At 42.8% G+C, this 18,792-nt stretch overlaps 1 protein-coding gene across 3 annotated transcripts in view; it reads right to left on the bottom strand.

Moving 5' to 3' along the window:
- CHN2 (chimerin 2) overlaps positions 1-18,792 on the bottom strand; it is a 320,147-nt gene that overhangs the window by 29,361 nt on the left and 271,994 nt on the right. For all 3 annotated transcript variants that reach the window (XM_033193754.1, XM_033193755.1, XM_033193756.1), the window contains one exon: positions 6,748-6,825. In XM_033193754.1, the coding sequence (XP_033049645.1) occupies positions 6,748-6,825 (78 nt within the window). The remainder of the gene's footprint in view (positions 1-6,747; positions 6,826-18,792) is intronic.

Below are 18,792 nucleotides of genomic sequence, written 5' to 3'. Positions count from 1 at the left end.
GCTGAAGTAGGAGGCAGACAAAAACAACTTCGATTCATAGCACTCTGGGAGCAGAAACAACTTTTTTTTTTTTTTTTTTTTTTTTTTAAATAAAGCCATGTATTTCCAAACCTCTTTATTCCAGTCTCACTTGGAGTCCCTCATTTTATATTTAAGGTGATGAGTTTTGTCTTTCTTTTGAATTTTCTTTCCAGACTTGTTTCTGGCAAAACAGCCTTTTCTGACTATTAACTTAAAAAAAAAAAAAAAAAAAAAAAAATGCCCCCAACCATTCTGAAGCCAATTTCTGCCTGTGTCAATTTGCAGGTGCAATATCCAGCTGTCCCTGTTCTCCAGGCACAGAAGTAGTATCAGATGGACAGAAAAGGGTGATGGACACCTGGGGGTTTGACAAGAAGGCAAGGCAGCCAAAACGCTGGGAATGACACAAAGAGCTGACACACTTTTATGAGGTCAACGGGGAAGAGGAAGAGAGAGGGGCTTGCATGTGGAAGCAAAAAGTCTTCTTCCAAAGCAAATAACCACTAGACTGAGAAGAATGCAAAAATGAATGAAAGGCCTATAAATCATTAAGGAGCCACAAATCCAAACTGGGAGGTGGTGGTGCTGCCATGTCTTGGACAGGTGTTTTAGTGGGAGTGTGGGGACATATTCTCAGCCTCTTTAACTTCTAGTCCTGGCCTCCAGGATAGCATAGGGTGGGGGCTGCATGTTGAGAAGGAGCATGCTACCAGAGCACATGCACTGGAGTGTGCCATGAGAACGGGGTGCTCCTGGTGCATGCTCAGTCTGTCAGCAGAGTGGGGGACATAATAAGAGTAAGTAGGGCAACCATTTCCCCTATGTCCTGAGGACGCTTTTGAAAGGCACTACACAGGACAGCTGTTGTGAACAGGGACAGATCCCTCCTCCCCCTCACCCGCCTGCCCACATGGATCAGACACGTGGTAGCACTGCACAGTCACTATCCCTGGCAAATGGGGATTGAGAGCTGGCCTGACACATCCTGGTAGGGCCTCCATCTCTCCTGCACCATCTGATGACCCTGACAAGGACCCACTCCCTGGAAGGATTCTAGTACAATGAACACAAGTGCATACAACACGCAAGCCACACAAGAGGGCAAACTGCAGGGCAGGGAGTGAGGAGAGGGCTCCGAAAGCTCAACTGTAGGGAGATACGGTCCCTGCTTTCTGCCAGTGTGAATGAACAGCTTGCGGGCCAGGACCTGTTCTAGACACTGGGGTTTCTGCAGTAAATAAAACAGACAAAAATCCCCACTCCACGAACCCCCTCTACTCACACCCCCCCCCCACCATCGGGAGTTTCCCTCTGGTGAGGGGAAGGCAGGCAAACAAACATGTAAATATGTATTAGGTCAGCTGGTGATCAGTACTAGGGAGAAAAGGAAAGCTGGTACAGGCTGGGCAGGAGGTGGAAGAGGGATGGAAAGGGAGTGGGGAACACACAGTGAGGGGGGTTAGAACTTTCTGGGCCTCTGCTCTCCATCCATATTCCATATGGGGAAGAAGGAAGGGTATCCTGGAAGCGCATGGGGGTAGGAGAGAATTTGGTAGGAAAGAGTGATGCAGATCCCCATGCAGACTGGAGAGGCTGGGAACAGGAGCAGCAGGCTGAGTGGGGGAAGGGCCTGCTCAGGAGACTCTGATGGCTCCAGGGCCCAGGGATCATCATCTTTCCACCATCTGGCCCACCCCAGCTGATGATTTAAATGTGATGGACTCCTTTCTGTCCCCCAGGTCTCTCCCCTGCACCTTATTCGCTCCTGGCACATTTCTGACTCCAAGTGTTCACTCCTGTTGTTTGCATAGCCCGGGTGCGCTTTCTTTCCCCTGTATAGCCATCCTTGATCTACTTATTTACTTGGGCTTCAGGCAACTTTCCACCTCCCCACGAGGATTCTTGGTTAAGGCTGAGAGAACAACCACACTGCCTCTTACACAGGATTCCCAGCACCAGGGAGCCCCCTCCTCTTTGAATGCTCACAGAAGCTTGTCTTTTACTCCTGTTTTTTTATACATCACCACAGGGCCAGCTTCAGGGCACATGTGACCTGTGCGGTGGCACAGAGCCCTGTCCTTAGCGAGGTTTAATGCGCTGCTGTCACAGTTCTGAAAATCTCAATAATTTTTTTTAACAAGAACCTCACATTTTCATTTTATACTGGGTCTCACACATTACCTGCCCAGTCCTGCATAATCAATCACACATATTAGTGTGAACTTATAGCTACATCATAAATCTGATTATAAAGTATAACATATACTCTGAATAGGAACCAGCCACAGCAAATAGACACTTCCAACTTACTATTATAAATGGAAGCTTACCAGCTATTTTAAAGTTTTTTGGTGCCTCTTTTAATGAAGAAATGCTTGGTAAAGAGACAAAGAATAACTAAATTTCACCACTTTCTATGAGAACAATGAAGCATTAAGAAAATCCATGAAAACTTTTCTTTAAAGATGTTAAAAATCAATAGCCATGGAAATTAGCCGTTGTGCCTGGACCAAGGGGTTGACACTTAGGAGCAATTAGATTATATCTAAAGACCTTTTTTCGTGGACATAAAAATCTTTAATGAAACTGTAAACTTTAACATTACTGACAATGCATTCTTTAGGTTGAGGCTAGAGATCCTTCCTATTGAGGGTTTCTGAAAATGTCAATTACAGTTCCTGTAACGGGTTGCATTGTATATCCTCCGAAAGGTGTGTTTCACTCCTAACCCTGGGTCACTGTGCATATGACCTTATGTGGAAACAGGGTCTTTGAAGATATAATGAAGATGACATCATACTGGATTAGTATGGGCCCTAAATCCCATGGCTGGCAACCTTATAAGAAGATGACAGATATACAGAGACACATAGAGAAGGCTATATGAAGATGGAGGCAGAGATTGGAGTGGTGTGTCTACAAGACAAAGAATGCCAAGGACTGCCAGCAACCACCAGAAGCTAGGAGAGAGCTGCAGGGCAGTTTCTCTTTCAGAGCCTCCAGAAGGACCCAACCCTGCCCATACCTTGATTTCAGACTTCCCAGCCTTCAAAATCATGAGCAAATAAATTTGTGTTGTTTTAAGCCACCAAGTGTGTGGTCATTTGTTATGACAGCTTTAGTATAAAGTACTTTTTAAAAGCTGGGAGAAAAATGTGTGAAATCTAATCTAAATCATCTAAGTCATCCATTTACTTTTTAAACAAATGAGGGATATAAACCAGTATTGGCTACAGGATGGAATACATTCAAAGAAATAACGACTATCAGGCTTTATTTCATTTTCTCTTACATATAATTAATGAGAGAAGAAGAAAGAGATGGTAGAAAAGAGACAAAAGAGAAGGGCATGAAGAAGAGAGGGTAGAAAATAAAAAATAGAAAAAGCTAGACACAAAAATACAAGTGAGAGGCACGAAAAGATAATAATAGATGCTAACATCAAATGAATACTTACTAGGTGCCAGAGACCATGGTAAGTGACTCGCATGTATTCTTTAAACCTCACAACACTCCCATTTTATAGATGAGGGAACTGAGGCAGAGACAGCTGAGCTCTTTGGAAGTACACGGTGCGGCCAGGAGTACTACGTGGGCTAAAGCTACCTCAGCACTGTGCTAAGTGTGGGGAGGAAGCTGAGCAAGCCTACTCCTGGGCCTCTGGGGTTGGCTGGCCTGAAGATTTTCAGAGCTCAGCCATAAGGTATTATTAGGTGGACCATTCAAAAGAGAGCTGTTCCAGTTACAGCAGAGTGCCTCTTTAAATCAACTACATAAACAGAGATGCAGTTATAAAACGAGCTAAATAACCGAGTGGTTTTTCTCTTGACAAACAGTTTTCATTTTAGAGAGGAGTGTGTTAATTTCACCATTCCTCCAGCACATACCTCTCAGTGCCTAGTAGGTACAAGTAACCTAGGAAATCCAGGCTTTAAGTGAGCAAAAATTGCATCAGCACACAGTGTTGAAAAGTATACAATTACTGCATGCAATGAGGCACAACTGTCCTTTGGTTCCCAAAGCTTTTGTTCTCAGAGCTGAATTTTGCTTTGCTTAGACAAACTTTGTTTGAGAAGCAAAGGCAGTGACTGTGAGCTTTCTGAGAGAATGGAGCACAAGGTCCCAACTTAGGGAATGTTGGGGGTTTCTATTCATTCCTTTTGACAAAGCTCCTGGGCAGAGCAAAGGAAAGGGCTTTTTACCTGGGGTAATAGTCCTGACTGGGGCAAACAATCTTGTTATGGGGTGAGAAGACAAACTCTACTGGCAGATTCGAATGGCAGGTAGGAGGCCTCTAGATGAAAGTGCAGGCAGCACCTAGCAAAACCTATTGGCTGATGAGCATGAAAATGTGATTATTTGTCTTTTTATTGATTGCTTACTATATGCTATGCACATAATAGCCTTAAATATTAACCTGAATTACAAATCAAGAAGGCTTCAGAATAAAACCCATTAGAAGTTAATGTAAATAAAAAGCCAATGTAAAATTAAGGTCTGAAACACAAATCCCAAGCAGATGGCAGGGACATAGGATAAGAAATTTCTTCCTTTAGTTCAGTTCAGTGGCTTGTCCCTAAAAACCTGTCACTGTATTTATAGCCTGAGCCTGCTTTTTGAATGTTCTTCCAAAAACCATGTAAAGTTTCCACCTAGAGTTAGTTGCGGGTGAGAAGTGGGGAGATTGAGGGTGGAAAGGGCAAGGAAGGACAAAGAGGATGCCTCATCCTCCCCTGCACTCATTCTTAAGGACAGTGGCACCAACAGTACCACTGAATGCCACAATCAACTGTCACAGCTACTTGGGGTCTGCTAAGTTTCAAAGATATCTATTTAAAACATGGAAGAGAAACGCTCCTGTCTGGCTTGTGTACTCCTCTTGAACAACTTCTCTATTTTGTGCCTTTTCTTCTTTCAAGAGCTATAACAGTGAATAGCTATTGAGTTTTTAAGCAAATACTAAAAGAGCTGTTTTCCAGTGATAAGTAATATATTGTGTTAGCAACAGTACTACTTAAAAAATAAGATGTAACTATCTTTTTGTTTTAAAATGTCTTAAGATTAATTTTCCATTCAGGGATCTAACATTAAAAGGACTGAAATTAGTTTTGAAAATATCAACTATATATATTTGTGTGTTTTTAACACAAGCTCAGACACAGAATATACATGGACAAGCTACTCCATGCAAACATTATTATAGTACAGAATAATTCCAATTTCTTAAAGCCAAATGAATTGGAATTTTCAAGAAGAAGAAAAAGAATTTACAAGTCCATGAAGATCCATCCTCTCATCACTAGTAGTGTATCCACAGGATGCAAAAAAATCAAGGATTTCTGCTAAAAATCAGAAAAACACTTTCTTAAGGCCAAAAAATTTAATGAGGATAAAAATAGAAAACAGAGTAAAAAAAGGGGGGGGGAGGGGAGGCAGTTAATGCTCCAAATTAGACCTGTCAATATTCAGTGATGGGAGAAATATGAAAAGCTTTGGCATAGAAGAGGACCTATGAAATGCAATTCTTCACCCTAATGCTAAGTATGTAGGGCTGTATAATTCCATTCCTCAGTTCAATTATAGCATGCAAATGCCTGAGCTGCTGGCTTTCTAAAAACAGATGCAGGAAAACAGACCAAACTAACACCAATGTACATTTAATAGATGAATACGTGTCCTTAGAAAGGATCGGAAAGTAACAGAATAAAATCAGTTTTCCTCGTCACCTCTGACAAAAGAGTTATCTAATTCCAAGAGTCACTTGGGTTGCTGACCCTAAAGGAAACAAGAATTTTTTTAAAAGAAGGCAATTCACATTTTGCTTCTCCTGCCTATTGTTTTCTTCCTGGGTCCTCCCTCTCCACTCTCCCCAGCTTTCAAACTGCCAGCTTACTTTTTGGGGTGAAGCCTCTAACTCTAACCTGTCTCTCCTCCCCTCAACTGCAATTCAAGCTAGACAATTTGGCATCAGCATCCCTTTCCAGCCCTTCTTGGAAAACACTTGGGCAAAGGAAACAGGCCATAATTTTCTGATGGCAGGCCCCTTCCACAAGTACCAGTCTGCAACGAAGATAGCGGTCTTTCCAGTTTATAAATTCACATGGGAAATTCCACTTAACCCCCCACCAGGTTTCCAGATCTTTTTGTTTGGTCTGGTGAGCAGGATAAAGGCTGTGACCAAGGGTGCCCCCCTGCTAGCCGTACCTGGAGCACAAACAAAAGCTTCTGGATGGCATCTCCTGTCATTATTTGATTTCACAGCTGTCTACGCATAAAGGAAAGGAGTTAGCATCACTGAAAACAAAAGACAAAACACAAAACGAGAAACAGGCAACTGTTTTCCCTTGCTCGGAGACAGCAATATTCTTTACTGAGTGGAAAAGTACTGCTCAGCTCCCAGCAGAACATCTCTGACTGAGAGAGACTGGGCATGCTCTGTGTTTATTTCACTGGACATGGGAACGTGAAGTGGCAATGGGCCCAATTCTCCAAAACTAAGTCAACATCCAGATAAGGTGTTTCCAGGCATAAGCATTGAGGAGACTGCCTTCTGAGGTCTCCAGTTTGAACGGATAGAAAGCACAGGTGTTAAGCTTATAGCTAAATGTGGAAGCAAAGGAATTCGTTGTCTCTTGACTTTACAATCAGAAACCCGACGGAAACTATACACTGTACCTTTCCACCTGCCCTTTTGTAACAGAAGAAGGAATGCAGAGGCTTGCTTACCTTAAAGTTGTGTGTCTTCTCATAGTTGAAGTGGTTGTCGTTGTGTGTGAGGGCTGCTCTTCGAACCAGGGAGGAGATCTGTGAACAGGCAAAGAGTTTGAGAGGGGGCCAAAGAAAGCCGCCTTTGACACCCACCTTCACCCCCAAGGCTACGGCCAGCAGTTCTTGGCGTTTCCTGCCCTGCTTAGACTTCCGAACCACAGCACACTTTTTCTCATTTTCCAGCCACAGTTCTTCAGAGAACATAGTGCCTGGATCCCAGATCTTTCTAGTTTCCTCTGCAGAGCGCAGGAAGCCCCGTGCTGTCAGGATTTTCGAACCGCAGCTAATGTTAGGCGGCAGATTTGAGGCAGCTGGGTCCTGTCTGCAGCAGCCTCCGGCATGTGACCTCAAAGGCCCAGTTTGAGTGATGGAGGGGGCTCGGCTTCTGAATAAGGACGGGCCTGTTTTGTGCTATTTCTTAAGGCCGACGTGTGCCTGGAACAATAGCAAACATTCATGTGCACAGCAACCCCCAGAAGCGGTATCCAGTCAGCCACTGAGGATTCAGGGAGGCAGAGGCCGGCAGCTTGCTTTCTCCTGCCGCGGCACATTGCAAAGGAGAGGTCTCCCCTACTTATTAGCACATTTTACACTCAAACACACCAGCGCACATACACCCCAGCCAGCTCTGATATTCAAAGTGTGAGGCTGCATCCAATTAATCTGGGGCTCTGAACCCCATCCTGGGCTGAACTCCCACAGATTAAACCTTTAAACCCTGATGATTGTTTAATCTTATAGGCAGAAAGCCTATGTCTCTTTATTAAAAATCTGCCTTAGCACTTGGAAGCTTAATTTGTATTCTTATGCATGCATTAAATGAGAACAGTCTGAGTACCAAATGGGGTATCAGAGGAGAGCAAAGCTTTTCCGCTCTGAGTTCTGCAAAGTTGCAGAATAAGAGGCAGGATGTCTTGCCCCAGGACACTCCCTGGGCTCTCCTATCCTTCCTGCACGAAGAAAACTCTGCTCAAACCCACCCAGACAAGACAATATTCCTTACCTAAAATCAAAACATCATAGTTGCTTTTCTTTTCAATAAAACATCTTCAATGTTCATTCTGTTAGTGCCCAAGCCTATAAAAATGTCCTCCTTGCTCTTAAAAGCATCATCTGTTTGATGGTCTCCCATGACCCTAATTCTTTAGTCCTAGGTCTCCCCACGAAAAGAAGTAGGGAAATCCTGATGTCTTGGGAGTACTCCTGACTCATTGGTGAAGATTAATGCAGCTAATGCCAGACAGTAAAATTAATGCTTTAGGAAGTAGAAAACAAGATCTAGATAACTGGGCCTTTATGTAGATGGGCCGTCCTGTCCTCTACTGATACAAGGGCCCCATGCTCCAGCCCCTCCAAGCAGCCTTGTGAAGAGTAACCAAAGATCACTCCTTCCCTTGTGTAATTCTTTATTCCTGGTAATCACCATGATTTTAACTTGGCTCAAAAATCCATCCTCCCATTTCATCCTCGTTACCATCAATAATAACACCCAATTTTTATGTTAAGCTATTGAGCACAATAATTTACACTGTGTCAGAGGACGTTAGAATGTGTCAAAGGCACTTAACTCATTGAATCTGCAGCATATGGGTGTGAGGAGCAAGATTTTTATTCCCAATTCTTTTGGATGAAGAGATTGAGGCACTGAGAGGTAAAGCAATTTGCCTAAGGACAGGCAGCCTAGTTTAAGTGGCAGAACCAGGGCTGGAACACAAAGCATCTGTGTCCAGCGCCCATGCTCTTCAACATTGTGTCCCGCTGCCTCGGTACACCCATGTGCTGCCTCATCCTGCCATCAGTCCTGACAAATGCTGTATCTCAGATATTGGTTGAGTCTGGCCTCTCCCTACCTTTCTTTCCCCACGTAACTCAGACCCTTGTTATCTCTCCAGTCCACCTTACACATAGCTCTACAACAATCTTCCTAATCCACCCATGCTTCTCCATAGCTTAACTGTGTCCTGGCATTGCTGGTTTTTCATGAGCTGATCCTAATGTACCCAGCTCATCCTATTTCCCTACACTCCCCTCCACAAATCCTACAACATCTCTTCTGTGACATACTTAACTGCTCACCTTGATAGCTTGCTCTGTTCTTTAGAATATTCTAGCATCCTTTCAACATATCTACATATTCACCAACATTTACATTCTAACTCTAATGTTACCCTTTCCAAAATGACTTCCCCAAACTCCCCATTGTAGGCTAACTGTGTCCTCTGAAATCCCATCGTGTTTTATCCACATTGTTCTGATTGCACTTGTCACTTTGTCTGTATTATAGTGACTATAACAGCCCTTATCCCTGCCACACTGAGAACTCACTGTGACATGCTCTATGCTTAATTCACTTTTGTTTCCCCCACAAATATGTCTAATAAGAGTCCCTGCCACAGTAGACACTGAATAAATGTAAGCTGCTAGAAAGCACATGTACATACAGGAAGCCAGGGTTGTGGAAGAAGGTGTGCAAAGATGACTGCATGGTGTGGGGTCTCCAGTCCCTCCTGAGACCACCCATTCACTGCCTTGGCTTCCAGAGACAAGGTTTCCTGCAGGGGTCTACCCTCTTAATGAGCTTCACCAGGCCCCTTGGCCCTTCTTCCCACTGTCTGATTCTGAAGGACAACTGCTATGGCAGGGGTTAAGTGAAGGCTTGGCATACCTTTGCAGGGCTTCCCATCCTTAGTCTACAGGTAAAAAGATGGAGAGAAGCAAAAAGGGTCCTTTCCCAACCTTCACTGCTAGCAAAGCAAGAGAGACCTTTTGATGGTGAGCCATTTGTGTAAGGGCAAATTCTGTGATGTGGACTGGACTAATGACACGAATATACCAGTTTTAGAATCTGATCAAATTAATGAAGGAGACCACTACTACTCCTGCGGCTCATCCTGCTACAAAATAACTATTTACATGGAAAGTGGGCAAAAGAATCTCCTCCTTTTGGTCTATGGGTGGTTGAATACAATGAGATTTAATAATTTTTCATGTCTGTGCTTATATGTATAACAAGTAATTTTTATTTCCATTTGTGACAGTGATTTCTTTTTCAGCTATTGATTCAATAGAATTTACCCAAACACAAGACACATTCAGACAAGTGAAGGAACCACACACTATTCCCTGAGGATGCTTCTTTACAGGGGACTAGAAGTATTCGCCTTTGAGCAAGCATTACTGTGAGCAGTGTGGGTGACCTCAGACCACCCTCTCATTAAGGGAAAACTGATTACAGTAATCTCTTGGTGAAAACGTCCCTCTGATATGACCCCATCGCACAGAGCTCTTTTTTATCTCAACTCCTCAAGGGAAGCTCCTTGCCTTGTTTTATATGCTCCATAATTTCTAATACAGTGTTCTCTATACACAGTGGACATTTAATACATTTGCTGACTGTCTTCTTCTAATGAAAATTTCTACCTGACCTGTTTTAATATATACATTCATGAGATGAAGCACATTTCCCTACACGCTCTGTTTGAACCAGGGATTCTCACTGGAACGAATGGTCTTTTGGGCCAGATATCTGTTGTTGTGGGAGGTTGTCCTGTACATTGCAGGGTGTTCAGTGGCATTCTTTGCCTGTATTCACTAGATGCCAGTAGAGCCCCTTCCCCCAAGTATGATAAAAAAGAATGTCTCCAGACATGGCCAAATATTCCCTGGGAAGCAACGCTGTCTCTAGTTGAGAATACTGGGCTAAATTAATAACACAAATATTAATATTTATATCATGCTTACTATGTGCCAGGTATTATACTCAGCGCTTTGCATATATATATATATATACACACACACACACACACACACATATATATATATTTATTTTTTCATTTTTATTGGTTTTTTTTTTTTTTTTTTGAGATGGAGTCTCACTCTGTCATCTAGGCTGGAGTGCAATGGCGCGATCTTGGCTGACTGCAACCTCTGCCTCCCAGGTTCACGTGATTCTCCTGCCTCAGACTCCCAAGTACCTGGGACTATAGGCACGTGCCACTGTGTCCGGCTAATTTTTGTATTTTTAGTAGAGATGGGGTTTCACCATGTTGGCCAGGCTAGTTTCAAACTCCTGACCTCAAGTGATCCACCACCTCGTTCTCCGAAAGTGCTGGGATTACAAGTGTGAGCCACAGCACCCGGCCCACTTTGCATATTTGCACTCATTTAAGATTTAAAACCCTATGAGGTAGGTACTGCTATAATTACCCTTATTTTACAGGGGAGGAAATGGAAGCTGAGAGTTTAAGTGACTTGCCCATGGCCACATAGCTGGTGAGTGGTAGAATATAGGCACAACTAACTGAGTCTATCTTTCCCCAAAGCCCTGAAGAACAAGTGTCTTTCCTTCTACTACACTTAACATCAAATTTACCCTTTTAACCATTTAAAAATGTAAAATCCAATGGCATTTAATGCATTTACAATGTTCTGCAACGATCACCACTACCTAGTTCCAGAACATTTCATCACCCCAAAATGAAACCCTGTACCCGTCAGTTCCACTCCTCATTCTCTTCTCCTCCCAGCCTCTGGCGAACACCAATCTGCTTTCTGTCTCTACGAATTTGCCTATTCTGGATATTTTGTATAAAGGGAATCATATAATATATGGGTTTTTATATCTGGCTGCTGCTTTTTTCTTTAGATATTTCACTTAGCATGTTTCAAGGTTCATTTATGTTGTGGCACGTATCAGTACTTCATTTCTTTTTTGTTGCTGAATAACAATCCATTGTATGGATATACCGCACTTCATTTCCATTCATCAGTTGATGGACATTTAGACTGTTTTCACCTTTTGGCTAATTGTGAACCATGCTACTAAGAATATCCTCATACAAGTTTTGTTTGAACGCTTGTTTTGAGTTCTTTTGGGTATACACTAAATCTAGGCTTTTACATATTGTTTAAACAGTCTCTCATCCCCATCATATTTACATTAAAAAATATGCAGTGGTTGAATGCTTGAATTACTGTCTTCCCCATTATAGTCTGTCAACGAGTAGCAGGTCTGGTGTTCCCTGGACTGGTTTTTAAAGAGGAGACGTTAGTTCTCCCTGAGCCCACTGTGAAAGCAGGTACTACTTAAGATACTTTTGGAAGTAGGTGGGGCTATAAATAAATGGTGACATAAGCTCACCACTTCCTTTTTGCTTCTTTTTTTGATGAATAAAGGTTGGGATTCTATTTTCTAAGCCCTCTCACTGTTCTTCTTTCTCTCTACAATTAGGATCCTGGATCCAAGAAGGAATCAAGTAATGAGAAGGCAATGAGAGGTTGTCAGATAGAGACAAGGAGGAAAGACCTGGGCAGGAAGATCTGGGAAAATGGAGCCCTTAGGGGTGTCTGTGGACGTATAAAGTGCCCAGGAAAGGAATGGTAGGAGAGAGACAAATACCCCTCTCACTATGCTGGCTTTAATAACCTAGCATCATAAGCCCAGAAGGGACCTTAGAGGTTCATCTAAGCAATGGCTCCTCCTCCACCTGGCTTCAGGCAGGACCACCTCTCGGCTTCTAGGGAACACAACATTGTGCTTTATCAGTACCAATTTCTAGAGAAGGTGATTTGCCACCAATCCACAAGCTTTCCACAAACTTCAAGTAAATTCCAGTGCTATATTTTAAGGAGGGCTCATTGAAAATGTCATCATTAGTCCCCGGATGTCTCCCTGTATTCCAACCACAGTGTCTGTGCTGCCGAGAGCTCTACAGTTCTGTTTATTGAGTCGGAATCTTCCTTAGGTATTGCCCGAGCTATACTCCTATTCCAAACACTGTCCTGCTGTTGCAGCCTCCTCTGCTTCATGACAGTGCATGAAATGAAAATCAGTATTAGGAATGATGATGAGGGTGTGGTGAGGAGAGTTCTTTAATATCCCACTGGTGTTTGTGGGATAAGTTGGAGATCGATCAAAAGCCGGGAAAAGTTCATGTGCATTGATCCAATTATTCTATTTCTAGGATTCTCTTGAAAAGGTCTTCAGACTAAGATCTAGATAGATAGATAGATAGATAGATAGATAGGCAGATAGATACAGAGATAGATACAGAGATAGAGATACAGATATTCATCAAAACAATATCAAGAAATGTGAAAAAGCCAAAACAGTCAATATAGGGGAAAAGTTAAATAACTTATGGCATATAAATGTAATAGGGTATTATGGAGACATTAACAAAGACAATTAAAAGAACATTTAATGATGAGAAGATTTGCCTCTGATATAATGTTAGGTGAGAAGTAGGCTCCTGAGTCATCTATAGTATAATTCCCAGATTTGTAAGTAGGTATATACAGAAAAAATCAGAAGAAAACACACCAAAATACATTCAAAATACATTCAATCAAACTGCTGAAGATCAGCAGCGGTTACCTCTGAGTGGAAAAATTTTAATTGACATTTATTTTCTTCTATATTCTTTTCTGTTTTTTTCGAGTTTCCTACAATGACTATGTTCTTATTCCATTACATAAAAATGATTTTTAAAGTATATTATAAAACTCTTATTAGATTTAGTGTGCATGGATGATAAATTCTTAACCATTGAGCTTGTCTAATCCCTCCTCCGGTTTTTTACAGGGCAAGAGACCGAGAGCCAGAGAGCTCCACAATTGTCTCTTATCACAGAGCTATTCTACAACGAAATCTGGAAGCAGATCCAGACTTCGGCTTCTCCTGCCTCGCACCTGCAGGCATCAGAACCCCCGGAGGGCTTGTTAAAACATACTGAGCCCCAGAGTTTCTGGTTCAGTCAGTATGAGATCAGGCCAGAGAATATGCATTTCTGATTGGTACACAGGTGATGATGTTGCTGGTCTCGGGACCACACATTGAGGACCCCCATTTTATTTTTCCACTAACCTGTGGGCCGCAGCCTTGCCTGATAATTAGAACACACACGCACACACATGCACACACACACAAACACCCCATGCTTAAGCTCTACCTCTACCAAATTAAATCCAAATTTCTGGAGATGGGGGATGGGCTGTAAAAATCCTCCAGGGGATTGTAACGTGCTCTTAGAATTGAGTGTGACCACACTAATCTCAAGTGCTTCAGTTCAAGGGGATTGTTAGAAAAGATGAAAGTATGAACATAGTCAGCGCTATTGACTAAATCCCCTCCAAAGAAATTAATATTGTTTCAAACACAAAATGTGATCATGTTTCTGCTCATGCTCACCCCACACCCACCTCCCATGATGCCACTTAAAACCTCCAGAGACTATTTAAGGCAAAGGCAAAAATCCATACCATGCCCTGCAGGGGCTTGTGGGGTCTGGCCCCTGCCACCTTTCCAGCCTCGCTTGCCACCACTTTCTTGCTGTTACCCTAAGAATGTATACACACATCTATTAGTATGATTTTAAAAATATGATCGAGGGTCCTCACTAGCCTGCTAGCCTTATGAAACAGGCCCAGAATCAGGTCTCCTGAGGTTCTTTCCATGGAAGTCCTTGGCACCACATATGTGGCAGATTGGGGGTGTTGGCTGCCCACAGCCCACTGACACAAAGACTCATTCCTCCTCTCTGTTCTTAGAGAAATTTTACAAACATCTAAAGCTGAAAAATTATTTTTAACCTACCTATAAAAGAAGAGTTCTATTAACTCTTCTCTGGTGACTAGCATGATGCCAACATTGGCTTGACACTCAGGAAAGTTTTGTTGCAGAAAACATAAACATGCTCATTTTTCAGCAGCTCTCTGTCATCCTTTCCTTCCATCAGAAATGATTTCGACTCTTATGAAGAGTTACCATGCTCTTTTTTTTCCCTTGGGCCACTGGCTCATTCCCTGCACATATGTCTGGGGTACTGGTGTTGGGTGATGACCCTGGGTGTCCCGTTATTTCCCCAAAGCCACAAAATGTTATATCCTGCCCAGATCCAGGAACACACAGCAAAATGCTGCAGCCATCCGTACAGCCCTGGATGGTGTGGGAAATCTATACTTTCCTTTGTTTTCACGTCCTGTGGGTCACACTGAAATACTTTTAATGGTTGGTTGGTGGTATACTAAGTGTATGCCTACTACCTATTTCTGTGTCTAATATGTGTGTGTGTGTGTATACATATATATATATATATATATACACATTTGTTTCGAAAAGCTTCTATGGGGATTTTGAGGGGACTGGTGGATAAGGAGGTGCGGTGATGTCCGCTGTGGTTTTTTGCCATGGCACTGTGGATCTGGTTCTCTATTCCTTTTCGGAAGAGAAAAAACTAGAAATGCTAAGTGAAATAAGCTCCAATTGCCGAATGATAATCGAAGGTGTGGTTTTCTTTTTTCAACACTACTAAACCCAGCCTGCTTGATCCTATGTACTTTGTTTTTTTTTTTTTTTTTTTTTTTTGAGACGGAGTCTCGCTCTGTCGCCCGGACTGGAGTGCAGTGGCCGGATCTCAGCTCACTGCAAGCTCCACCTCCCGGGTTTACGCCATTCTCCTGCCTCAGCCTCCGGAGTAGCTGGGACTACAGGCGCCCGCCACCTCGCCCGGCTAGGTTTTTTGTATCTTTTAGTAGAGACGGGGTTTCACCGTGTTAGCCAGGATGGTCTCGATCTCCTGACCTTGTGATCCGCCCGTCTCGGCCTCCCAAAGTGCTGGGATTACAGGCTTGAGCCACCGCGCCCGGCCGATCCTATGTACTTTGAACCCTCTCACATACTGCCAAATGAATCATCCTTGCCCTTCCTAAGAACTGTCCTGAAAGAGGAGGAAGACAACAAAGACACATAACTAAACGCAAACACATTACTATGGCGCCAAATAAATGAGAAAGACCAGGGTGGGACCTGCCATCTTTCCTGCAATTGGGCTAGTTCAAGCTGTATAGTCCTGGTTTTATTTGAGGCCATTTAAGCATCAGGTGTCAACGATTAACCTGGCTCAGTCCTAAAACTGCTGCTGACCTCCGAACCTGCTGCATTCTGATCTGAGACAAGCAAGGTTCTTTGTCTCTGATGGCACACCATGCCCAGCTGCCACGCCGATTATTCTCCAGGGACAGATGGCTACTCTCGATGTGAGAGACACACAGAAGTGCCGAAGGAACAGTCTCACTGCCCCTCCTAGAATGCAATCCACTTCATTCAAAACAGTCACCATTCACCCAAACGGAAAGGCCTGTATGTACACTGAAATGGACCAAAGTACCTTGTTTAGCAGCAAATAAGTAACCTGATGCTTCTTGGGTTGGTTGATGGTGCAATGCTACAGTTGACGTCCTTCCCATGTGATACCACCAGCTGTTCTGCTGAGACTGATGTCAAAAATTGTGGCTAATTTCTGATGTTTCTCACAGACTTTTTAGATGCAGAAATAAAAGATACTTCACCTCATAGAGGAAGACTTTGTGTTGCATTAAGGATCTTGCACATTTCAACACGTCATTGTTATTATTTGCTTTTTTGTTTTGTTTTGTACGCAGTTTTTGAGAGAGTCAATATTAACGACAACATGTTTTAACATCAGAGTGTAGTAATCCATTTCCTTAAATACGAACTTTAAAAGTCTTAGTCCAATTTCTCAAATGCTAAACTTTAGAAAGTATGGTAGGGTTGTTCTTGAGAGAATGGAACATTTGTTAAATCAAACTCCTTAAAACTTTTGTAAAACTAAGATCCAAGTACATAGTGTAAAACCTAAGGGAGAAGCAGGTATTACAAAGTTCCCAGCTACTATCTTCCTCCTTGTCCTAGATGACTTTCTTCTCATATTCCATATTCATTTGCTTTTCTCTGTATTTTCCTTGCTGATATATGACTCAACTCCCCACTTCTGGCCAAAGAAGTAAGTGTCCCAAATGACTGACATGTGGGTTTTCCTACAAAAGTCAAGACACTCAATTTCTAGCTTATGGCATCAAACTGCAATATGGATGTTGGGTGTCTTTCTCAAACTCCGCTCACTCAGGGGAGCCTGGGAAATCCCTGCAAAAGGCCAGATATTTGCCAAATTGCATTTTCTTGTCCACTACTTTCTTGTCCAAATTATGGCAATTTGCAAAGCAGCACTACAGATTGTACCAAACATAGCTTCTAGCTACTCCTTTGCCAGGTTCTTTGGTCAGCAGTTGGAGTAAGGTGCACCTTTATCTACAGGAAAAAAAAAAAAACCAAATTAACCAGTTGTTTTCTCCATGTGAACTGTCCCATGTTAAAAACAACCAAGATACCTAAGAGACAGGGTTTCAAAATTTCACAAATAAAAATATCTCCAATCCCTACTCTGCTTTTTATAGTGAACAGTCACCCAAACAAAACAGTCCTTGACACCACTCACAGCTGTGCAGCTGATACTGCTCAATATAGTTCTTGGGGATATTTACGAATGTAGTAGTCCTGAAACATGGATATGTTGACACATTCCAAAGTTAATCTAAGTTTATTTCTGGTCTCCTGTGTGAGTGGTGGCTGGGATTTCCAAAATCTACAATTGGTCCTTGTATTTGTGTTTGGGAAGACTAGCCCTAAAAAGCATATGGCCGTGTCGTCCCTTCCCAAATGGAAAGTCAGAGTGTGTGTGACGATGCAGACACCTCTCAAGCCACTCCCTGCTCTGGAAGAGAGACTGTCATGCTAATGAACAAGTGTAAATATTCCAGGGGAAGACAGTTCAGTCTGAAATGACCACATGCAATTTGGCCTATAGCTCTGTTTTAATGCAATACAATTATTCTTTGATATGCTGCAAACACAGCTCCTTCATTCCTTCCTTCCCTCTCTCCCTCCCTCCCTTCCCTCCTCTCTTCCTTCCTTATTTCAGCAAATAATTATTAAGCATCTATTATTTATCAGGCACTGTGTTAGGCCAGTGAGATAGAACAGGGAACAACTACTCTAAGAGAGTAGACAACAAACAAAACTAAGAAGTACATTACATATTCTTTTAAAAAGTGTTGGGAACCATGAAGAAAAACAAAGCAAGAACACAGGATAGGAAGTGATAGAGAGGGAGGTTACAATTCAAATCAAGGTGGTCAGAAAAGGTCTCATGAGAAGGTGACATTTGGAAATTTGGGCAAATACTGGCCGGAGATGATAGGTGAGCCGTGCTTAAATCTGGAGGAAGAACATTCCAGGCAGAGGGTACAGCACATGCAAGGCCATGAGATGGGAGCAATCATGGGAGACTCAAGATAGCAGAGATCAGGAACAGCTAGAATGGTAGGTGCTAGAAGGTGAGGAAAGGGACCTAGGGCCTTCTGGGAAAGAATGGGACTCCCACTTTCACTCTGAATGACGTGAGCAGCCACTGCAGAGTCTTGAACAGAGCTGTGTGTCATCTGAATGACTTTACAAAAGCATTGCTCTGCCTGCTGTGTTGATGACTGTAGCGGGGCTAAAGTGCATGCAGGAACATCAGTTAAAGGCTATTGCAGAAATTCAGCTAAAGGATAGACAGTGGCTTGGATGAGGGTGGGAGCAATGGAGGTGATAAGAAATGGCCAGAATCTGGATACTGTTTCAAGGTAAAGTCTACAGGATTAGCTGACAGGCTGGATGTGAAGTACATACGAAAGAAAGAATTCCAGGTAATGGTGCAGTTTTGGGCCTGAGCAACTAGACAGAAGAAGTTTCCATTAAATGAGATGAAGAAGACTCCAGGAGAAGCCAGAGTGAAAGAGAAGGCCAGCTGCTCCATTTTGTGTATAGGAACATTGAGACAGCTGGACTTACAAGCCTGAGGTTCCTGGAGAGACAGATACCAGAAATCTACTTATGGGTAGATGAATTTTAGAGGAAGAGAGTTGTGCAGATAGAGCAGAGCAAAGACCCCAGGACTAGGTTCGGGGACCTCCAACCATCAAGAGGTCGGTAAACTGAGAAAGAACTAGTCACAAATGAAGTCACAAATGACAAGGAAAGCTAACACTCATAGGACAGGTATGATGGGGAGTGAGAAAGGACCACAGGGGTCAGCAATATGAAAGTAAGTGATCACCTTGACATGGGCAGTTTCCAGCAGCAGTTGGGGGAATCTGATTGCA

This window comes from Trachypithecus francoisi, unplaced genomic scaffold (genome assembly GCF_009764315.1).
Source record: "Trachypithecus francoisi isolate TF-2019V2 unplaced genomic scaffold, Tfra_2.0 Lachesis_group4, whole genome shotgun sequence".
In the NCBI taxonomy this organism is placed as follows: Eukaryota; Metazoa; Chordata; class Mammalia; order Primates; family Cercopithecidae; genus Trachypithecus; species Trachypithecus francoisi.
The sequence above is the reverse complement of the archived record's forward strand: the minus strand, read 5'-3'. Positions and strand labels throughout refer to the sequence as shown.